The following is a 23,365-nucleotide window of genomic DNA, read 5'->3' on the forward strand; positions in this document are numbered from 1 at the left end:
GCAATTTGGTCTGACTAAATCAACACAAAGTATTTTACAAGTATAAAACCTTCTCATTGAATCTCTAATCCATCCTCTGCGCTGCACATCTCGCTGTCCTCCTACTTTAAGATGTTTCAGTGAACAGACCCCAGAGTTTCTTCCGCTTGGCCTTCAGCCATGTTTATAGCTTTGTGTGACACTGTTTACTTCACTGAGCTGCTTGTTTGTTCCTATGTGCTTATATGTGGCAAAAAAAACTGGGATCTTTGTTGAATATTCATGTAAACAAGGAACAAACTGTACAAGAGGACACTTAATGAGATCCATATATGAGCTGAACTCAATGTGGCCGATGATTCAGTGGTGAGAAGAAGCAATAACTTTTGTTTCTTGTTTTTTTAAGGGGAAGAAAAAACCCCCCAAAAAAACTGGATTGTGTGTGTGCTCAATATTAGAGCTGTCACTAGTCAAACTTGTCTGTAATGGATGTTTTGAACCAGAGTGTAACGTGTTTCTCCAGTGAACCGTGTCCTTGGCAAGGATATCGTTTAACTCACAATGTTCAAGTGTACATGATGTACCAATCCACTGGCACGCAACATGCTAAACAGAGGCCCTCTACTATTACCCTTACAAAGTGTGTACAGCTTACATACCAGTCAAAGTTGGAATTAAACACTAAAGACAAACATCATTTCAATCTTTTTTTATTAGAAAAAAAACAATTACAAAACTTTGGCAAGATTGTGAATCAACAATTTGTATAAAAATATGTTTGTTTTTTTCAGTGCGTGCCAACAAAAATCACACAGCTGACCCTGAAGACTTCTTTAAAAACAGTTTAACTTTTTGGAAGTTGAGGAGAAAAAATAATCCTCAAGACAGTTTTTGGAATGTTCTTTGTCCATACATTTTAGTGGCATCTCCAGTTTAAGGCACGACTTGAACGCTGAGCACTGTGCTCTGGTTGAGCTTTAAAAAGCGCCCCACAGCACCAAGGCATCTGGCTTCCATCAAAAGCTTCAGACCACATGGCTCAGAGGTCTCCATCTCCTCCTGCTTTGTTTAACAGCTGGGAGAATTAATCTATGAGCCTTGTGCAGCTTTATACACAAACTGCTCATCCTATTTTATCACTGTGCTAAAATCAACAACCAAAGCTTGACACTTCGGTGCCTTAAGCCTTGCATTAACATTACACCTCTCTTGGAATTCATCCACATACCATCCAAGTTCTTGCAGAATACATTCAGCTCTATTCATCTCCATGAGAGAATGACTCCCTGAAACTCCCATGTAAATCTTCAACTGCAGATAATTAAGGCATACGTATTTTTCCCTTTTACATTATTGTGACCTGCATGCATAAAATACATCTACATCTGCTACTTGACTTGTCTGCTCCACCATCACACCTTCAGATACAGTATATGCTTAAGTAACAGTAGAAACCACCAGGCACACGGCTGAGTCACACAATGCGTAGCAATGTACGGTGTTCAAATCTACTGTGTTGCCAGGACAAGGAGAGTTGGAACGTTAAGACAATAATTGCACTTTTCTCTTTACGCCACTCAAAGATGATAATGTGCTTCTAAACATGTCAACTTATCAAGAGTGCTTTTCTTCAAACATTTGAACACCAGGTGCAACTCCAACTCTCCTACTGACAAATATCAAGTGAACTTTCCCCCCCCAATATGTCCCCAAATCCCCTTCCAAAATTCGCTTCACATGAGGGAATCGTTGATTGGGAGGTATTTGTAGCTCGCCTCCTAAAAAGGAGCCAAAAATCACTTGGGGAGGACAGGAACTGATGTGGAGAAGTTACTTTCCTCGGAACAGAACAGGAAAGTGTCCACTTTTCTTTATGACCTGGAAACAGAGTGGCCGCTCCTCCACTGACATCCAGTTCCTGTGAGCTCCGTCTCCTGAACTCTCCGTGGAGCTCCAGTCCCTCTCCACGAACACTCGGTGGGACCACGTGCCATTTATCGGAGAGAAGTAATCCAGGAGAAGACAAATCTCTTGATTTGTTTTTTTTAAGTTAAGTCGCTTGACGCTCAGGTAGGGCTCATGGTTCAACACGTCATGCAGCGAGGTCTCATGTTTAAGGGCTGAGGATTGGGGTCAACCTGTAGGCAGGAAATGGAATTAAAGACACATTAGATAAAGGTTAAGTAAGCAGATAATTTAAAAAAAATTCTGAGCAAAGGACTAGGATACACTCTGCATGTAGTTACTACAATTATATATATATATATATATATATATATATATATATATATATATATATATATATATATATATATATATATATACACACACACACACACACACACACACACACACACAGTATATATACATACATTCAGCTGTGATCTCAAGAGTTTTTTTTGGCAAGAAAGAACATTTTAAATATATCTACACAAAAAATACTTTTTATGCCAATCAAACAACAAATAAAGGTTTTAGGTGGGTGTTATTTGCAGTCTTTAGTGACTCACCTCGCTGTATATCGGCGGAGGTCGGAAGCGAAATTCTTGGACAAAAGCCATGAGGGGGCGCTCCAGGATCCCACTCAGGTCTTCGGCGGGTTGCAGGACAACCGTATTGTGGCGCTGCACGGCCTCCTCCTCTGTCACCACGGAGCTGTAATCTGGAGGGGCTGCAGGGAAAGAAGCAGGATTAGTCTACTGGTCTGACTCAAAAGAACAGTACAGTTCCAAACACTAAGCTGCTGAGTCATCACTGCAGTTAAAACTCTTAAAAACCCACATAACATTTGTTGCCTTTTGCACCAACAAACACCGATTTGATCCAACATGAATCTCTGCTGAATCAAAACCTTTGTTTATACATCTTGGCATCTGACCCGGTGGTATTTTGGCAGTCAGTGCTCATAAAAATAAAAGACGGACCTGGCCCACAAATGAATAAAGCTTATAGAGGCTCTTTTAAGGCAAAAAGTAGCAAACTATTGATTTAGCAGATTATACTCTTTGACAAAAAGGGAAAAAGGACAGTGACAGTCTTTCTTCTTCCACAACAAATTCTACTGTTTAACCAGAAAAGAGTCCCTATGCACATCTAGACCTACACATCTCTGTTGTATTAAAAGGACACTTACGCTCAGGCTGCTCGGGGATGGCCATGCGCAGCCACTCAAGGTTGACGCTGTACTGGCTGCTGACGCTGGAGGTCCGGCTGCCGAAGGGATGGAGGGGAATGGTGCCTATGACCAGTGGCAGCTCCAGACACATCTTGGATGTCCCAGGAACATCAACACAAACCTGGTGAGAGGAAAAGAGGACAACCTTTAGTGACATATGTGAAAAGTGCCACAGCAGTGTGCATGAAAAGAGGGAATAAATCACTAAAATTCCTGAGAAATAAAGCAGTTGTTGACCAAGCTCACCTTGAGCATGTACTCCACTTTGATGATGCGGCATTGCAGGATGGAGGGACCCACAGGTGGGATCTTAATGGCGCGACCGTGCCACGTCTCCCTGCATCTGGCCCCCACAATATCACCGCACAGTGTGGCCACCACCGCGCGCTTCTGCTTCATGGTGCCACGGGCGATGAACGTCTGTGTCTGAGTGATGTAGGCTCTGGGTACAACTGATCTGGAGGTAGCGTTGTCAAATTCCGCAAACACAGGTATCATCTCACCTGCGGAGAGAGAAAGTACGTTAGAAATTGCGGACACTTCTAAACTAGCCTACAAAGACTGTTTTTAGAGAGAGTGGCTTTAGCTGGTAGCCTCTCACCTGGCGTGTAGCCTTTGCGGTCGATCTTTGCAGTTACAGACACCTGTCCAAAGTTGCGGTACCATGCTCGTGCCATTTTGTCCTTCGTTCCAGCCTGTGGTGCCTGGGAAGGTTAAAACCAAATGAGCCAAGTGCCTCAAAAACACCCAGAAAATCATGAAGTGTGCAATGACAGAATCATGAAACGTGAGGGCTAAGATGCTTACTAGTAAGGCTGGCGTGTTGATGTCAATGGGCTCGATGACTGTAAACTCCTTCTTGATCTTCCTAACGGTGGCCCACGGCCTGTGTAGCTTAACTTTGACCCAGTAACGGATGCTGCCGTGTTTCCCCTCGAAGGAGGTGACCAGCGTCTCCTCAGGCAGCTGGAAGCTGAATGGAAATTCATGTCTGCCAGCAGGAAGGACTGTCACATCACCGTTATCTGAGGGGAGGAGGGAAAAAAGTAGAACATTTTCCATTTTGTTCATTTGATTTCAAGAGCACAGGACAGTGAGTGTAATATCCAATTCCAAGATGACCAGTTTCTTTCTCTTGGTGTCATAATGTGTACATAAAGTTATATTACACTCATTCAGCACAACTGAATAATAAAAGATTCTTAATCTTTACTGGAACCGATTAAATTATTCTGTGTGAGTTTAGACCACAAAAATGAAGGCGGCTAATTACTTTATTTGAAGGAAAAGAAGTGATACTGATAAAACTATGCTAAACCTGCACAACTAGTTCAAACTTTTAAAATACACATCAGTATTCTTTAGAAATACACATAAATAGAGTTGACTTCCTAAGAGAGTAAGAATAGTGTGACTCTTGTTGAAATAGAAATCTCTCTGTCTTTCTCCGCAATCACAAGGCTTCTCTTCTGTGCTTGTTCAAAGGGGCGGTTCCTGCTCCATTGTGCTGACTGAGAACATGTTCTCCTCTGTATAATATACAGCCCGTCTCAACGGCTCTGTTTTTTCTCTCTCTTGCTGCACAGGTCCAACAACATATGTTTGCGTTTAACAGACTCGATGTGTTTTGTGTCCCTTTTGTGAGCTGGAAACTCCTTCTTTATTTATATAACAATATTGTCACTGTTTAATCCTCTTAATGGGTCAAGTGGATTGTTATGAGCTTTTTCCTGTTCTGCGGTTTGTACATGGTCTGCAAAATACTTTTGAAACATCACCAAAATCTTTAACCTTGTGTTATTTTATCTTGCAAACAGGTTTTTTTTATAAAATACCAAATCAAGCAGTGAGACTAAACACTGGAGGAAAACATCATTAATTAAGCTGATGAAGCCCTGGCTGTGAATTTCCTGTCTAGCAAAACAACTCCGTGCCAAATGAATGAAAGCAGAAACCGGAAGTTCTCCCACATCGCTGTGGAGAAAAACAACCCTGGAGTTTCTTCGAATGAGGAAAGGTCTGATTTCAGAACTATTTCTTTCAACAGATACAATGATAAAGGAGTGCAAAGACAGCTGTTTCAACATGTTTGCTCTTTTCCTACATAATGAGGGCTTTTATACTTCTATCTTATCTATACGTATACTATCCAGTTATGACCAACAACAAAGCTTCTTATATGGCCGAATAAATAACAGTCCCCTAAAAATGACTGGATGCCTGAGTACTTGTTTTGTGCATTTCCTGAATCTGGATGTTCAGTTTTACCAAAGAATTTCTGGTTTTACTTCTTCAAGGAAGTAGCCACAAACAAAGAAAACATCTCTCGAAAGGCTCCTGATAAAAACATGTGAACTCAAGTTTGACTTCATTCACAGAGATGAATTATTAACTGTGCATCTACAGCAACAACACGTTTATAAATCATGGCATAGCCAACAAAACATCTCAGATGTGAGGAAAACATCTCACTTCCAAAAACAAGTTACAATTTGACTGAACTGGACACTAATACAACCAGAAAAAAGCAGGACCATGTTCACGATCCGTTTAACTCGCATACTAAAGCCATGAAAACAATAATATTCCCAGTCTGCTGACAAACAACCAGTCCAGTGTCCCAGTGACAAATAAACCACTTTCACTATTGTTTCATTCGCTTGGCATAAGCTCAATGAGAGGAGGCTAGTTTTGCTGTTTTTGCTGTTTTGATCCCCTACTAGCTGACACTTTGATAGGTTTACAGACAGGATGCACCCCCTGTAGTCTTCCTCATCACCGCGCCTGCACAGCGGACTGACCTGCCTGCAGCAGCACCTCTCTCCGGTTCAGGTACTCCACTTCGTCGCTGTAGTTCTGGGTGTATGCGGTGCTGGAGCCGGCGGACCGGGACTCGGTCCAGTGCACTTTAGCGAATCCCTCGGCGTGGAGCTTCAGTGAGTCCACCCGACACTCCCCGGACAGGTCCACCACCACCCGGCCGGACACCACGTCCCCGCTGCTGAACACCGGAGGACAGTCCCCCTCCGGAGAGTCGAAGACGATGTCAAACTTCTTCAACTTGTCGAAAATCATTTTGCAGGTTGTGCAAGTCCTTTCAAACGCAAACGTGAATGCTTCCTTTATTCTAGTTCCGCAGTATATTAAAGAGTTCTGAAGTGTATTTTGAGACGACTTTCATTCACTTGTCTAAAGCTCTACTGTGAGCACTTTCAGTCTGCAGCATTATTTAGGCTGAGCAAGTGGGCGGGATTTCTTCATTTATTATGTAAGGCCTCAGGAGAGGGTTGAAGGCTGATGCTGCCTTCAGGGGCTCCTTCCTTGGCTCCGACTTTTCATTGCTGCACTTTTATTCTAAGTAAGACATGTAGCGGGGGGGGGGGGTTGTACTTTTGTTTAAAGCATCATAACACAAAGGATAATGTTCTCATCAGGCCAAAAAGTATATTTCTTTAATTTACTGATCAACCTTCAGGTATCACCAGCTACAAAACATAACAAGTCTGGACAAAGACTAAGAACAAAACCACCTCATGATGTCAACATTAACAAACATGATCAAGATCAAACTAGAAAGAAAGAAAACATAATGTATCACATCTTCACAACGTTTCATGACAGTCACCCACCTGCGAGTCACATCTTTCAGTCCTAGTTACAACTTAGTTGGGTAACTTTGTGCAGCTCTTTTCATAACAACCATATTTCCGTACTGAGCTTGAAGGCAGCATAATAAACATGCAGACAGGGTGTGGAGGCAGCAGAGAGGAAAACAGGGCCTGCTGGTGATTGATGGTTACAGGTTCTTAGAAGAAAACAGGCTTACTGAGCATGCCTCCATCTGGCAGAGATCCGCCCCGCACAGCTCAGAGGAAAATAGTTTCACTCTGGACCAAAGCTGTTTACTCCTCTTCTTCCATGTCACTTTGAACATACTGTACATATCACATGGAAAACACACAGCTATGTACAAAGGCATTCAAATTATGCCACCAAATAACTGCAGTCATTCTAACGTCAATAATAAAAGGATCCCACACAGATATCACAGGAAAAGTCCCAGGATAAAGAAAACGTGTGCAACATTGCATGAATTAATAGCACCAATGCAGCCTTTTCTTAACACATCAAATTAAATTTCAACATTTGCAAACAAAGGCAAATTAGTTTTTGTCTCACAAACTCTGCAACCAAACAAACACTACCTCATTTCTCAACTGGGTTACTCTCCTCATACAATTCAAAAGTCCTCAGAACAAAAATCAAGTTTGGCCTGTGAAAAACAAAGTTGTTTACTCTTTTGTTCCCTGGGAGTAAGGAGTTAGCGCTCCAGTGCCACCAACAGGCAATGTGGAGGAAGTGTGCACAGCTGCAGGACTGCCAGGATGTTTTTACACAGCCTGACAACTGGACTGGAGATTAGTGGGAATCTAGGAAGAGTTGTAAGACTTTAGGTAGATGGTGCTCGCAGAAAACTGGGCCTCTGGAGGGGCTTTCCAACTTACTATCTTTCCAACTTACTATCTCCTCACTGTTATTTTACTCATTGCAGGTTAGTACAAAAGTAGAAACTACTAGAAAGGAGGTTTCCCTGCATCTTTCCTTGAGTATAATCAGTTCCTTCGCCCAAAGAAATGTGAAATTATCAGCAGAATTATTTTGTCATATTTGAGAGGTCAGTGTTCCAGTTTGAATCAATTTGTCAGTTTTTGCTCAAAATACATTCAGGAAGTTCTGGCCTTTGGTAAAATAAAGCCCAGCATGCCACCTGCTGGTGACCAGAAGCAGCAGCCTGACACTACCAGTTCCTGCCTCGGTCTTGATAAGATGAATGCGTCTCTGCACAGAATGATGGGCCTGATAAAAAGTCCTGCTGTGCAGATGACTCAGTATAATCACCCTAATCATGGCTAAAAGCATGTTACCACTGCTGCAGGCTAAAGTAAACATATTTATCCATGTGAGTTTCTCTTTGTTTAACTAAAGAGCTGCTGAGTGCACAACATTGTAGAACAAATATTAGCAAGCCGTATACTTTAGAGCAAAAGGGGGGCTTGAGAAAGTGTCATTCTTCAGTGGTGTTTGCATGAGAAGCACATAAAAAAAATAAATAAAAAAAACTCACAAAAAAACACAACAAACCTCTCCACTGAAACCAAACTGACTCTCAAATACATTCCTGTCTTTAAAAGGGAAAAACAATTGTTTATGAAAAAGTTAAAAGATAAATGAGCTGATCATGATACCATATTGTTAAATGAATGGAGAGCAGCAGCAGGCTGTGTGGTGGACGAGGATGGGGCCAAGGGGAGCCACGTGTTGTTTTTGTGGTTGCTGCGGCGACGCAGCTTGCATTTTTTAAACAGCCCCCACCCCTTCCTTCCTTTCTCCTCTGTCTTTCACTTTCTCTTCATTTGTTGTCCCAAGTAAATGATACCCAACACAACATCCTTATTTCTACTTTTTTAACATTTATATTTACAGCTTTGCCCAATCAATTGCACATGCAACCATAATAAAAGTGATTCTGTTTCTGAAAGGATTTGGAGTTTATATGAGAAGGTTAAAGCACTGTTATTTCCTGGACAGATTCTGCAGTTAACATTTGTCTATACAGAATGTCGGTCTGAGAGACATTTACAGGTCAAACCACCCACGTACTGACGGCTCCTTAGCCTCTCTACTGGTAGTAATTGTCCACAATCCAGAAAACAAAATTGCCTGTAATTTGACAGAAGAGTTCAAGCTCCATTTATGAATCAGTCACATTCATTTTTTAGATATTATGTGTAAAGGGACAAAAGAGCACAACGAATACTGGTACACTGTATTTGTTCATAACAACAGAAGCATATTTCTATACCATTTGTTTTGATTATTTTATGAGATTTTATTTGACTTTATACATTTCATGATTAATCTCGAGTTTTGTTACTTTTTATAGAAGATCTTATATGGTCTATCAGAATATTCTTAATATAATATTAATATCCTATCATCAGATAAATTTGGTCATTTTGGGTGAAATGCTGTCATATCTCATTTGTATTAGTATTTGGTAGCCATCTGCAGTTAACACTGTATTAAGCCGACCAGTACTATTGTGCCTCCAAACCCCCAGACCCTGACCCAAAACTGCAGTATTGAGAAATCCTGTGTAGTGACACCAAGTCTAGTTTAAATACAAATCAAAGTACTTCACCACAATGATGCAAACATTATGTAAAAATCCAATATTGCCATAAAAGAAATCATATATTATCAGAGATATCAAAAGGGATAGATACCATGGCATAAATGCTCTAGCAAAATGTCTGACAAATGATGATTGATATCATCTTATGGTATATAATGTAATATTTCCCCACCTCAATGCTTGGTCCAGATTTTCCTGTTTCAGTGCTTAAACAATTACTTGATCAACATAAAATTGATTATAACATATTATATTGTAATATTGATGAACTATTAACTGCTGGTAATTCATAAAGTAAAAATACCAACAAAAAAATATTTATGTATTTACAGATAATTCTTCTACATCTCTTATCAAATTAAAACTGTTGTTTAAGTGGTGGTCTAAGTTAGAAGTTGGTGTTAGTCTGACTTTTCAGATGTAGACTGTGGGTATAAGCCTGCCATTGGCCACATATTTCATGCAGCATTCTCCTCCCCTTCCACTGTCTATTTTGCATGGGCACCATCGCTGCATCCTGGGCTTAGCGCCACCCAAGACCATTGTGATTGGGTTGTATTTTTTTCCTATAGCAGAATAATAATAGGAGCAACAGCAGCCAGACCTATCATATTTGGTAAATGGTAACTGATGGTAAATGGTATATATGCCTATTTAAATGACATGTTAAATATTTCATACTAAATAATAAACATAAAAAACTGATGGACAATCCATTATTGAAATATTTGTTAGTTGCAGCCCATTAGTACAGCATCTCAGTTAATGGGTGATATGTTACTTTTCTGTAGTCATTGTTTAGTCTGAAATGTGGGCTAGATATTAACATACAAAACCTGCCCAGTGCACCTTTAACCACCGTGCATACACAGCTGTTGCAGCAGCAAATGACGTGGAACTGAGACACACAAATTATATTCTAGATTCAATTACTCTGCAACTTGTTTGGCTGTGTGCATTCTGCGAAAGTGACGACAACAACAACAACAACACAAACCCTGCTCTTATCTGAGACTCAGCCTCTCACCTCCATTCATGTTTACCTGTCCAACCACACTGGGGAATCAAACCAAGTATATTGTTTACAGAGCATCTAATAAAACATTAACCACTGGTTACAGTTTATCTACTTAGCTACAATGGACTATATTCTCTGCCTGTCTAATTTTAAGCTGCCAGTGCCTTCCACACCAAGGGAATTTCACACTTTACAGAGTTATGTCCTGTACAACACAGCACTTAGTAAACCAGTTGTGTTTATTTGGACTCAGCACTAATGGATGTGTTTAATGTTAGGATTAGGTTATCGGGCAGATGTATCTGGACGACCCAGAGTCAACTTGTCTCCCAGGTTTCCATGCAGCACATTTGGCCCAGGTGGCTTCATTTTGCAAAGTGCAGCGACTACAAGATACAGTGGCTACCAGCTGGCACTTGGAAGAGCAAATCAGCAGTTTTACACCACAGAGAAAGAAGTTATTCATCAACCCGCTGCAATACATGCTGATGTACAGTTACAATGTATATCACAGCAAAGCTACAAAGGATGAATTATATTTTACAAGAATACTGATACAGTAGGGGACAAATGAAAACACAAAAACTACAACAAGGTCAGCACAAAAAACAACCCCATTTTTATAGAAGTGAAAGCAATGTTCTGCATTTTCAAATAGTCATTGTCAATATTTTATTTCTAGTCACTTTTGTACACCTTTTTTTTTAGCTAAATAACTAATAACTATAAAATAAAAATGTAAGAACATTTTACATGCAAAACATATGACAATTTTTATTGAAGCAACCTCACCAGCTGCAGCTGTAATTCACCTTGGTTTTACATGTGGTTATTCTACAACCAGTCTAATAATTAAACACAGTAAGTATAAATACTGTAAACACATAGAGTATGAACCATTTAGGGGATTAACACCATCTGCAGCCTTCACCACTGACCTCGGATCAGATGCTGTCTCTTCCTGAAGTATGTGATCTTGGAGGTGTAGTCGTTATAGACGGCGTTCATGCCACGGTTCTCCAGCCAGTGTGCTGTGGCCACCCCTCTGCCCTGCACCTTCATGGAGTGCACTCTGGTGTCCCTGCGGAGCTCCAGGACCACCTGGCCGGACACCACCTCCCCTCCGGTGAACGCTGCATCAGCCGGACCATCCAGCTCCAGCTTGAAAGACTTAATGGTGTTCACCATCGTTTCTATGAGTGAAGACAGTTAAACTGTTTGACAAGGCTGAGGGCTAGACACGAACTAATACTCATAGGAGGTGTGTGTAGAACTGGTTTCAGGTGCTTTAAAAACCACACTGCAAATATCCAGAGCCAGCTGGAGGCATGAAGGATTTAAACATCTAGGGCTCCAGGACACCCTAACAAGCAAATTATACACGTGAAGTCCTGTAATAACTTTTCAAATAATAGTATGCAATGTCCTAGACTGCTTTTAAATGTGCACTTTCCATTAAACAGAACATAGGCTACTGTTGATTTTTGCTATTTGTTTGTTTGATCCGAACCGAAATTAGAGGTGTGAAACCTCCCCCGGACCACGGTCCGGATCAAAAGACCAAATTTTGGTCCGATAAAAAGAGGTGGTCTCAGTCCGGACCAAACTGAACCATGGTCCGGTTCGTTTATAGTGTGAAAGCATTTTTTGGATGGTTCGGATTTTCGGACCAAATACAAGAAGCTCTGGCAGGCTCTCCTTGTGTTACAAGACCGGGGAATAGCTCCTTTAAGGAATAGCTCGGTGCTTAGTGTGTAGGCTACATGAGAGAGTGACGGGGAATGCGTTCAGAGCAGACAGCTGTCGGCTATCAGAGCAGAGAATACATCAGCAGTTTATTTGTTAAGTGCTAGTAAATGTACAGTGTAGGTTTCCGTTTGTCTCTGAATAAATGCTCCAGAAAGAAAGTTCCCGTGTCTTGCTTCTCAACATCACAACAAAACAAAAAGAGCCGCGGCAGTAGAGGAGAGCAGCAGTCAGCTGAAAAAACTCCAACACAGAGAGAGGAGACGAGAGGACGGGGAAGCCCGTCTACAAACCAATCAATTATAAGTATCTGGAGACGCAGCTCACGTATGTGATGACGGCAGGACGTAGTTTTGTCACGTTTAGATCTTTAGTGCGCTTGCATAACTGCAGTGTGAAACCAAAACTTACCGGATCAAATGTATACAATGTAACAAAAACATGAACCTTGGTCCAGACCTTGGTTCGGACTTTCATGTGTGAAAACACCCTAAAACACGTTTTGGAAATGTTCGATATCATGGTGTCAGGTGTGATCTTTAACAATACAACAACGTGGTTATAAGGTGTTACAGTAGCCTATACTAACCTCTTTAATATGCAGACAAACGTTTACATTACACCAATACCAAACAAATAAACAAAAACATTTTTATTTTTATGATTTTAAATGAAATTCTGTATCAGTGGCCGGATATGAATATAATACAAATATTCATACACATAAAGGTCAAATAACTGAAATTCTACTTTCAGTCAACAATATGTAAATAATATTGTATTAACAACTGACTGTCATGATTTTGAAATAGTTCTGTTACAACTGTTTCTGTGGATCTAATAATATTTACATTGTCCGTTGTGCGGCCGGTTTATCGTGCATTTTATAAACGGCTATGTGGGGGTCTCAGCCAATCAGGATTGAGAACCGCGACAGTTTTTTAAATACAGTGGTGAACGTTAAACTCACCGGCAGGACAGGAGCAAAGTAGTGGTCTTCTCAAAGACGAGGTTTATGGTGAAAAAGCCAGATTGTGTGTTCACCCCGTCTGGACGATGTTCAGTGGAAGCTCAGCCTTTACAAACGAAGGTTTCAACGCCCAGAAACACAGCATTACACCAATGAGCAACAGTACGCCCGAGGCACGCCCGCCCCCTTTAACAGGAGGAGGACCTTCTTTTTCTTCTTCTTCTTTTTTTCTTTATTTAAAAATAAAGAAATAGAAAAAAATAGGAAAAAAATGATAGGCTACAAAAACAATGCCATAGTGATGATTTTTGTGGTTGCACGTGGGCTTTTATTATAAAGGCAGTGTGTCTTTCAGTTTGGTATCTCTTTTTTCTTATAAAAAAATACATAGAAAAAGAACAAGTAGGCTACGTAGGCCTGCAGAACATATGATGAGATAGGCTACTTGAATTATGTAAAAACGGTATTTCACAAAGTAGTTAAAAAATGTAAAACCAAAAAAAAAAAAAAATTTTTAATGTAAAATATATTTTAGAGGAGAATTTCAAATCACCTCAGCAAAACGTAGTGTCTCTGTTTGTATGTGTCTAATTTGAAAGAGTTCCTCACATTATCATTACGCCATATGTTGGCTTAAACTAAAGTTTATGACATTGGGTGATCACTGAAGCAGCTGTCTTTGGAAAACCTTACAGGAGTACCTATTAATAATAAATTCCATATAGTAAATACATGTAATCACTGGAGAATTCAGTAAGAAATAAACTTCCTTTGTATAACTTTAAATAAACCTATACGGAGACATTTGCATGTAATGTAGTCAAATATCTATAACTATTGTTCAAATTAAGCCTTTAGAAGCATGTCCTTGAGCAGGTCTTACTCACCCATTAGATGTTTTTAAACGACAAGGTGCACAACAAACGGCATGAATATGAATATGAATATGAATATGAATATGAAAGTGAATATGCATTTTTCATACATTCCATGGTCTTAAATTAACATATCTCTCTGAAAAATGTATCTTTATTTGGCATTTCTCTTGGCACAACAAAAGGGCAAAATCAAAGAAGAGCTGTCATGTTCCTGCAGGTTGCAGCTGTACCCCACCTGAGCTTGTTGGCCAGCTGACATTCCAGCCCACACCCGGACTGCTGCCTTTTCACCAGGTTGATGACCTGGTTCACTAGATTCACTTTATTCATATCTGCTTGCATGACAAGAGAGCCTGCATCTTAGGGTCAAGGCTGTGTTATTGGCAGTGGTGGAATGTAACGAAGTACAAATACTTCGTTACTGTACTAGCCTCCATTTTTCACGTATCTGTACTTTACTTAAGTAGAATCAATAGTGCATACTTTTGACTTTTACTTCGTTACATTTTGCAGCAATTCTATACTTTCTACTCCACTACATTTCTACAACGTTCCGTTACATTTTCCTGACATTTTCTGATCAGTTTTTCCCCCTGCCAAAACGTCTTCCTGACCGTCACACGTTTGCAGTCCGCAGGGAAGCCTTCAGCAGCGGCTCCTGCACGGCCACGCCAAGACCCGCCCTTCAATAGCTTTTATTGGCCAGGCGCGTACCGCTCCCGGTACTACCGATGCTCCCGTTACTGCTCCGTTCACATAAGGTTAATATACAACCCATATATTTATCTTAAAAACACTCCCGGTCCTCCTCAGCTCGTACAGCACGTACTTGTCCATGCCCGTGTGTTCTCGCTAGATAAATGTGTGCAGTAGAAATAATGCAAAGTCGAGAATCATGCAGATCACCCTGATAGATAACCAGAATTGTAAGTCAGAATGTAAACTGGGCCACAGATGGTAAGCACAATTAAATTAACCTAAACTAACTTAATTAAAATGCCACAGGCCATATGCCTACTGTTTTTTTTTAAAATTATTAGAATATAGACATTAAGAGAATAAATCGTTATGCAAAGTACTTTTACTTTTATTACTTAAAGTACATTTAAAATCAGGCACTTTTTACTTTTACTTAAGTAGGGTTGTCATTGTGGCACTTCTACTTTTACTAAAGTAAGTATATGTCTCTGGTTATTTGTACTTTTTCTTAAGTACTGAGACTCAGTACTTCCTCCACCACTGGTTATTGCTACAACACAGATTGTTTTCACAGTTTTGTGGTCAATCATGCTTGAGAGAGAGGATGAGAATCTTTCTGCGACATAGGCACTAACCTTCTTTTTAGCAGTTATCGTTGACAGTGTAAACAAGGTGGAAGTAGGACAGTCAAGTCCATGGCTACTCCCCCCTTTGGCCAAAATAAGACAGGCGAGGAGAAGGTTTATGTTTAAGCCACCTAACTGCTAAAGCTGCACTTGCACCCTGCTTCAACATTACACAGTCTGATGGCCCATGTACTCTTCTAAGTAAAAATGTTATTTATTAATCAGCCCAGTAAGATTATGAGAATTATGCAGTTCATTAAAAAAAAACACAAAACTAGGGGGTGATAACAGAGTGGCTTTAGTTACAGCATGACAAAATGAGTGCTGAACTGGCTGTAGGCAGGTGGCTGCAAGATCATAGGTTTGGCCGTGTAGTCTTCACTGTGGGAGGTGCAGAAGTGCTGATCAGCCAGTGGAAACCTGATGTTGCTCTATGATTAACAGAAAAAGAGGCAGACAATATCATATTATTATATAATATTATGCTGAATGATGAGAAAAAATATGAACCCATGTACAAAGAGATGGGGACGCATCACATTCTTTTTCAGGAGCATCAAGTGCTACCTTCTAAAATGGCTGCTGGTTCTCCTACTCTTTCTACTTCTGATACTACCACAATAACTATTACTACCAATAGTATTGCCATATTACTATATGCTATACTATGACAACAACTACTACACTGCTGCTGCTGCTGCTGCTACTAATACCATTACAATTACACAGGTGAGTGGGAACATTTTTTATTTGTGTTTATAATCTCTCACCCTCTGCTGTGACAGACAAGGTGTCTGTCTGCAGGTCTTCAAAGGGAGGTAATCAGGCTTGATAGTTCAACACTCATGTTCTGCCAAACAGATTAAACATATTTAATATCTATATATACTTCCATTTAAACACACAAACAGACCTGTTCTGTCACCTGGTCCACTCAGTATGTTGCTCAGCAGCTGAATGGCTGGTCTGGCGCGCTCTCCCTCCTGTTTGCTGTAGTGTTGTTTGGCCGTGGATGTGTAGTACAGGCCCGACAGATGAGGTGGGCTGAACTGTACATGGCTCTTGGTCATCAGGTCAGCCCCGAGCACGTGCACCGGACGCTCTCTGTGGTTCAGCTACAGGGAGGAAAATAGTCAGCATGATCAAATATGACACATCAAAATCAACTCGTAAGTCTAAAGGAACATGTGTGAAAAATGTTCACTTGATTAATGTAATTATGTACCAATGATATTACAAAAACAAATAACTATGTAGAAGATATGTGATCTCACATCAGAGAAGGAGATTCTGTTGGTGGTGACATACATCATCTCTTTGTTGCACCTCGTATCAGTGTCCCCCTTGGGTAAGGAATGGCAATTTTGGTTCCTCGTCACAACAACTGGATCTCCTGGGATAAAAACCAAATAGAATAATCCAGGAAGGATAACAGAGACAGATTAATAGAGTAGCATTTTATCTGTATCACAATGCTGTGTAATCTTAGTTTGATTGGTTTAAAATAAAGGTAAGACACATTTACAAATAGTCAAACTGTTAACATGTAAGCACCCATGTTTTTTAAATGTGCACAACAGTCAACAAAAACCATAATCAGTTTTAAAACTAACTGTTCATTACAGTTAGCACAAAACAAATTTAATTAACAAAGGATTTTACTTTTGTTCTTTGCCCATTTGGGAAATTCTTGGTATTTGAAGGCCCTAAGCAGCTGCTTAGTTTCTTTATAGAATGGAAGACATCCTCACCATGGCAAATTAAAGTAACAGATCTGAATTGTCAGTTTGAAAGAATGAAAATTGTCAGGACACTAACACAGGAAACACTCACCTAGCTTGTGGTGACAAAAGGCTTCTCTGGATGTGGACGACCATAAGTCCTTAGAGAAATTTCCAAGACTGAGCTTCAAACGCTCCTTCACCACAACTGGCCTGTATCAAAAACACATAAATGCTTTTGTTATATTTCTGTGGAGATAAACTCAACACCAAATAATCTGAACTTTCAAAGAGTGACAATAATCATTTTGAAATGTAATATTTTAGATATTAAGGCCTGTGAGTTAAATGTCAATGTTTGCACCCAAGACACCTCAAACATCCTTGCATCCCAAATTTAAGCATGCAGTGAAACCAAGAGAGGTCTGAAAAGAGATCTGAAAGATTACACCAGGCCCTACAGCCATGGTTCCTTCTACTGTTTGACATCTGCTTGTATAGGAGAAAGAGGACAGTGATGGCAGAGAGCTGCAGACCTGCAGACAGTGGGCCAGCTGAATGACGCAGCGTGGGTCGTCTCTCTCTCGACAATCTTCACAGGATCACCCATAGTCACTGAGGAGTGCTGAAGAAAGATATTGTTAAAACAGTCAAAGTCACAGTTTTGGGCTAATAATACCCATTTCATAGAAAGCTTCATGTAAAGGTCAACCCCTGTCATGCACTTAGCTGAGCTGCATTCTATAACCTGTCTGTCTGTCTGTGAATTCTGAGAAAACGTCTTCTCTGGAAAGAGAATTTAAAGATTAACAAACCATTTAAGATGGTTCCGAAATCTACTTCTGTGCCATGACTAAACCAGTAGTAATACACCAAGGGATGTAGACAACAACAATACAAATTTTGGGGTCAAAACATTTCAAATTTTGATTATGCCTTTTCAACAATATAGGGGAAATTATGCTTTAGTACCAGTGATTAAATAACGTTTCAGATCTTTTACTCAAGTAAAAGTAGTAATACAACAATGAAGTACTCTATTCAAGCCCTGCATTTAAAATCAAGTGACACAATGTCAGCAAATTGACTTAAAGTATCAAAAATTAAAAGTACTTGAGCCCCTGAATGGCTGTTGTCATTATTGTTACTGATGCAGAATGTGAAGCATTTTAATGTTGTAACTAGTCTAGGTTGAGCTACTTTGAATTATATTTTATATGTTTATCATATGTTTTGAATGTAAAATCGTAATCTTCGAAGAAACTAGTGGCTATAGTTGTAGTTCAAATATAGAGGAGTATAGGTCTAAGGTAGGAGGAAATGGAAATACCCAAGTTAAGTAAAAATTAGCTCAAAATGGACATACTTACAGAACTTGAGTAAATGTAGAATTTTTGATGCAGTTTTTAGTCTCAAAACTGTTGATGTTTTAATTAAAATGTGGAGTGTGTCTGCTGCTAATTCTACATTTGATCAAATGAGTATACAGGGAAGATTCTGGATTATATCTGAGCTAAAGCAGAGACATGAGGATGCTAAGTAGAGTGTGACAATTTCTTTTTCTTTCATTGTGACTTTTAAAATCAGTGTTTGAGTCTTATGGCAACAGTTTCTCTCAAGAGTTGAAATGTTTGGTTGGATAAAAAACCATGATAGCTCATGATGACCAACATCTGCTGCTGCCATGTTACCTTTTCTACAGGTTTAGCCACTCTGCTCCAGGCTCCCTGGAAGGTGTTGTTGTAATGAGAGACAAAGCTGTGACTGCGTCTGTCCCCTTTGATTGTGGGAAAGCCCTCTTCTACAGAGAAAATATAAAATGTTATTACACAGATTCTCTCAGTGTTATTCATTACAACGCGATGATGTTTGAAGGCTTACAGTTAATTCCTAACTGAGTTTGACGAATGTTCACAATAATCATGTGTGGTTCAGCTCTGAATCCATAATCTAGTATGGATTTATCAGTTTACTCAGAAAATGCAGAGACATTTTCAGAATATGCTTTCACTAACCTAGATGTTTAGCTGTGGCTTTTACAACAGGACAGCGACGATGTGGGGTGAAGGAGGCTTTGTTGGTGCTCTCTGGGAGCTTTTCCACGTGTTGGGTCTTCTTGTTGGCCTTTGTGTGTCGGATGAGAGTGGGAGGAGGCTGGAAGGGCTGGGGCTGGAAATTCTGGGACTGTGTGGTGAGGAAAGCAACCTCCCCTGGGTCTGTTTGCATCTTGAAGTTGGTGTGAAGTGTGGTCCAGCGTGGGGTGCGGGTGATCTGTAGCATTGGGTGAGGGTGGTAGGACACCATCGCCTCTGTCAGGTACTCCTTGATGTGCCTCAAGTCCTTGTGATCCAAATGGGCTTGGGCGGGCGGACGGAAAGGTTCTGCCTTCTTGGAAGAAAAAGGCTGGAAGTCCTTCTGGGAACATGTTGAGAAGGCATCTGGATTGTTCCTGTCCAGAAATGGGATGTTGGTAGACAGGTGGAAGTCTTTGCCCACAGAACGGGCTTGGGCCAGTGTTTTTGCCGCTGCAGTCATATTGGATACTAACAATGCCCCCCTTTATTACTGTAACCCTTTGGTTAAGCCAGCCATCTTCTACTGCAGCAGGTGAAAAATGCTACAATGCCTCACCATGGAAACCCCTGTGCTGTGGAACATGATGATGATACTGTTGCAGCTACTGCAAGAAACAAATGCATGGCTGGTGTCCTATTACATGGCCAGGTGTAATGAGTGGACTGGATGCACAAAATTATTCAATTGTAACATTTTGTAACATTCAATTTGACACACAAACAACTGCTCACACTTAAGTAATGAGCCTTGACAGAAAATAATTCAGATCTTCCCGGTTCATTGAGAAATTGATTGTATAGCTATAAACCTATCTGGTTTTGCTGGTATTACTAAAAGGCAGCTTGATAGATAGATAGATAGATTTTTTATTGATCCCAAAAAATGGGAAGGTTGTTGCAGCAGCAAAATTTCAGACACACAGCACACATACAGAGTAAACATTAAATAATAGGAAACAATATACATGAAATAATAATAGAATAATACACTAGCAATATTTAAAAATATATACAATTTGGATATAGGTTTACTCACCTATAGGAACTTCCTAAATATTTGGAGTGGACACGCTTCCCCTTTTCAAGAGTCTTATGCATATTTCAGCATTACCTTAGATAAAATTACAATATCAACTTGCAGTAGCATGATTCAGTCTGCACTTGAGTGCACAATGCAATTCTGTTGAAAGTGTGTGGTGCCTGTCAAATAAAATAAAAATAAATCACACATACCGGTAGGCCTATATGTGCATGTAGTATAACACCACATTAAAAGAAAGACCTGGTTAGATCTAAATTGCACGTTATATATGGAAATGTATGTATAAAAGATAAAGTAGGCAACATCAAATTTGTAGGCTACAAATAACAATTGATACATTGTATTTGCTGGCTATACTTGTACAAATTCACACATTTGTTTTGCTCATGCATGTTCACAATGTGGTTCAACATTACTTCCATCATTACAACAGCAGGTGTCAGTCAAACTTCATTTTGGAGCAGTCCAGCGCAGACACGGCCTACTGTGGTGTATGACTGACTTCTAAAAATGAAAACCAAATAATTTAGGTGCTCAAAAATCAAAATGTGACTGAACACCGTTTCTCAATTATAACATTCTGTTATATTAGGCATAATGTTTTATTAAACTGTCCGCTTTTAAAGTGAATCATACTGCTCGCTGCCGAACTCTCGGTCTATTTTTATGACATAACATTCTGGAATATAATTTAATAATAATAATAATAATAATAATAATAATAATAATAATAATAATAATAATAATAATAATAATAATAATAATAAAATTCTGGATCATAAGTTGAACTGTGTGGTTTCTCTCATAATGTGTCTTGTAGTTTTATCTTTTACTGTAATTTACAACGGCTGTCCTCATTACATTTTTATTTTATTAAAGTTAATTATTAACATGAATAATGGCTAAATAAGATGAAATGTTTCTAATTAATAATTTTTAATTAACAGAATTTAACCTTTTGGTTAAAATCGTTTAAATCATATGGTCAAAATACACTCCGGAGCTTTCATTCCCAAGGAAACAAGCAAAAGGAAGTGACGTTTGACAGCGTCAGCCTTTTCCGCTCTCTTTTCATTGAGGCTCAGCTAGCGGCCGGGTGGGTACACGTTTTGTCCAGTATATATTTATCGATTTATAGTGAACGTTGATTTGTTGAATGCGATTGAAACAATACATTGATCGTCGTATGTCGTCAGTAATTGTGTATTAAGTATTACGGGCTCATTTTCAACGTAGAAAATAGAGAAAATTGTGACTAACCGCCACGCTAACATTACGTGCATGTGGCGAGGCCCTGCACCGAGTTCACTCTGTTGCTAACATTAGCTAACACACATTGTTAGCTGCTTACCAAAAACCAGGAAATCTTTCACGATTAATACAAATGTTTAAAACGTTACCATTTCGGTCCTAATATATGTGGATGACGGATCTCTTTGTCGTTGACTTGTCAAGATGGTGCCTGCCAGTTATCGTGTTGTCAGCTATTTAGATGCACGTTAAACTTTGAGCTAACGACAGTTTTTCTCTCAGCCTGCAAACATGCAGATCTTCGTGAAGACGTTGACGGGGAAGACCATCACCCTTGAGGTTGAGCCCAGCGACACTATCGAAAATGTCAAGGCAAAGATTCAGGATAAGGAAGGTGAGCCGTCACATTTAAGTCTCAACGTGATGGGAGTCTTGACAGTTTGCTAGCTAGCAACTTTGACTACAAAAACGTCTTTGGAAGCCATTTACCTTCAGGTTGACTATTTATGCAGTGTGATAGAAAGGTGTGTGTGTTTAAGTATAGGTATTTTGCTTCAGACCAAGCCAGTATATTTCGTCTTTTTTTTTTTATCCACTTGGCATGTCTGCCTCTTGAACTAAAATAAAAATAGTTCATGGTCAAATTGCAGTTTGGCTGAAAGTATTGTGTTTGCAGGAATTCCCCCTGACCAGCAGCGTCTGATCTTCGCTGGCAAACAGCTTGAGGATGGACGCACACTGTCTGACTACAACATCCAGAAAGGTAACTGCTTATTTCAATTCAAGCTGAATGTGTCAATGGTCACAATAAACCATAGACAAGATTCTTATAGTGAAACAAAAGTTTTAACAGCAAAAGATAAGTTAAAACAGGAGTCTCCAAGAACTGTACGCTTTTACAGTGTACTTGGTTATTGTAAAATGCTTAGGTAGAGACGGTTTGCTGTTGTGACTGAGCTTGAGATTGACATCAAGGTGTCTTACCTGTCCATCAGAATCCACTCTGCATCTGGTTCTGCGTCTGCGTGGTGGCATCATCGAGCCTTCTCTCAGACAGCTGGCCCAGAAATACAACTGCGACAAGATGATCTGCCGCAAGTAAGTCTTTAAAATCAGCCAGCAGTCTATTTAACTTTATCTAAGATTGTATGATACTGCAGTTTACTGTGAAGTAAGTGATGAGGTTAAATTTAAGACAAACACTTTAAATGGCACCACAATCAGTGTGGTTTGATCAGTTTTATAAAAAAGACGTATTGAACTACATGGATTCAAAATAAGATGGAATAGTACTGTAATTTGATTGCAGAGTGTCAAATTCAGTCATTCTTTTGTGTAATTAATGAATGGCTATGTAGCTATTAGTGTTAAGTTTTTTTTTTTTAAGCATTAAGCCAGTGTTTCACAAGATTTAGTCTTAGGCTAAAAACTGATTTAGATTATTATTTCTTTCTCCAAATGGTGGCAGATCATAAATTTGTTAGCACCAGAATTAATCTGTTTTCGCAAAAATTGTACATTCAAATTCTATTGCAGAACTTTAATGTTATTTCAGGAGATATTTCCTTATCGTTGGCCCCTGACCACTTGTTTTGCAGGTGCTATGCCCGCCTGCACCCCCGTGCTGTCAACTGCCGTAAGAAGAAGTGTGGACACACCAACAATCTTCGCCCCAAGAAGAAGCTGAAGTAGACATTTCGCAAGAATTGGCTCTCTATGCCATTTTGTGTTAAAATAAATGTGAGAAAATGATGATGCTGCTTGACTGACTTGTATTTTTCAGTGGCGGGAAGAAATTGTTGTCTGGCTTAATTTGAATTCATGTGTGCAATCTGAGATCTTACGGCTGTGCAAGGTCAATTTAACTGCAAGAAAGAATTAACCAGACTGACAAGATAAAGCTGGTGCAATAAACTCCTGAACTGTTTGCTAAATTCTTCCAAAGGTAGATAAGATATTCATGAGAAGAATTTGGCAAGTAATTGACGT

At 39.7% G+C, this 23,365-nt stretch overlaps 3 protein-coding genes across 5 annotated transcripts; 1 reads left to right on the top strand and 2 right to left on the bottom strand.

Annotated features, from left to right (window-relative positions):
* Positions 1–723: 723 nt before the first annotated feature.
* On the bottom strand, positions 724–13,279 carry arrdc2 (arrestin domain containing 2). 2 transcript variants are annotated; one of them, XM_031303900.2, is made up of 8 exons: positions 13,085–13,279; positions 11,307–11,561; positions 3,962–4,179; positions 3,756–3,858; positions 3,401–3,657; positions 3,113–3,275; positions 2,490–2,650; positions 724–2,117 (listed from the first exon to the last, which is right to left on the bottom strand). In XM_031303900.2, exons 2-8 carry the CDS (start codon positions 11,554–11,556, stop codon positions 2,064–2,066), a joined length of 1,206 nt encoding a protein of 401 aa, XP_031159760.1. In that variant the 5' UTR covers positions 11,557–11,561; positions 13,085–13,279; the 3' UTR covers positions 724–2,063. The 2 variants fall into 2 exon arrangements, with proteins under 2 accessions (XP_031159760.1, XP_031159759.1); XM_031303899.2 differs by lacking the exons at positions 11,307–11,561; positions 13,085–13,279 and adding an exon at positions 5,956–6,394.
* Positions 13,280–15,477: 2,198 nt separating this feature from the next.
* On the bottom strand, positions 15,478–19,926 carry LOC116053038. Of its 2 annotated transcripts, XR_004105727.1 has the most exons (8): positions 19,024–19,926; positions 18,700–18,809; positions 17,545–17,633; positions 17,121–17,221; positions 16,562–16,680; positions 16,213–16,402; positions 16,058–16,137; positions 15,478–15,718 (listed from the first exon to the last, which is right to left on the bottom strand). XR_004105727.1 is itself a non-coding variant. In XM_031303901.1 (7 exons), exons 1-7 carry the CDS (start codon positions 19,541–19,543, stop codon positions 15,693–15,695), a joined length of 1,167 nt encoding a protein of 388 aa, XP_031159761.1. In that variant the 5' UTR covers positions 19,544–19,926; the 3' UTR covers positions 15,478–15,692. The 2 variants fall into 2 exon arrangements, 1 of the variants encoding a protein (XP_031159761.1); XM_031303901.1 differs by lacking the exon at positions 16,058–16,137 and having other exon boundaries at positions 16,201–16,402.
* A 1,179-nt stretch (positions 19,927–21,105) lies between these two features.
* On the top strand, positions 21,106–23,131 carry uba52 (ubiquitin A-52 residue ribosomal protein fusion product 1). The gene is made up of 5 exons (XM_031303913.2): positions 21,106–21,221; positions 21,659–21,770; positions 22,053–22,139; positions 22,372–22,474; positions 22,975–23,131. The coding sequence occupies exons 2-5, from the start codon at positions 21,668–21,670 to the stop codon at positions 23,066–23,068; spliced, it is 387 nt and encodes a 128-aa protein (XP_031159773.1). The 5' UTR covers positions 21,106–21,221; positions 21,659–21,667; the 3' UTR covers positions 23,069–23,131.
* Positions 23,132–23,365: the final 234 nt, after the last annotated feature.

This window comes from Sander lucioperca, chromosome 11, assembly GCF_008315115.2.
Source record: "Sander lucioperca isolate FBNREF2018 chromosome 11, SLUC_FBN_1.2, whole genome shotgun sequence".
NCBI classification, from domain to species: Eukaryota; Metazoa; Chordata; class Actinopteri; order Perciformes; family Percidae; genus Sander; species Sander lucioperca.

What these genes read in the sequence shown, in the direction of transcription:
- arrdc2 (XM_031303899.2), bottom strand. Translation starts at nt 6,229, where the DNA reads ATGATTTTCGACAAGTTGAAGAAGTTTGACATCGTCTTCGACTCTCCG. An exon ending in TCAACACGCCAGCCTTACTA is followed by an intron (nt 3,859 to 3,961) that starts GTAAGCATCTTA and finishes TAACCTTCCCAG; the next exon opens with GCACCACAGGCTGGAACGAA. An exon ending in CTCCGCCGATATACAGCGAG is followed by an intron (nt 2,118 to 2,489) that starts GTGAGTCACTAA and finishes TCCTGCCTACAG; the next exon opens with GTTGACCCCAATCCTCAGCC.
- LOC116053038 (XM_031303901.1), bottom strand. Translation starts at nt 19,543, where the DNA reads ATGACTGCAGCGGCAAAAACACTGGCCCAAGCCCGTTCTGTGGGCAAA. An exon ending in AGCCACAGCTAAACATCTAG is followed by an intron (nt 18,810 to 19,023) that starts GTTAGTGAAAGC and finishes TTTTCTCTGTAG; the next exon opens with AAGAGGGCTTTCCCACAATC. An exon ending in AGCTGGCCCACTGTCTGCAG is followed by an intron (nt 17,222 to 17,544) that starts GTCTGCAGCTCT and finishes TTTTTGATACAG; the next exon opens with GCCAGTTGTGGTGAAGGAGC.
- uba52 (XM_031303913.2), top strand. Translation starts at nt 21,668, where the DNA reads ATGCAGATCTTCGTGAAGACGTTGACGGGGAAGACCATCACCCTTGAG. An exon ending in AAAGATTCAGGATAAGGAAG is followed by an intron (nt 21,771 to 22,052) that starts GTGAGCCGTCAC and finishes TTGTGTTTGCAG; the next exon opens with GAATTCCCCCTGACCAGCAG. An exon ending in TGACTACAACATCCAGAAAG is followed by an intron (nt 22,140 to 22,371) that starts GTAACTGCTTAT and finishes CCTGTCCATCAG; the next exon opens with AATCCACTCTGCATCTGGTT.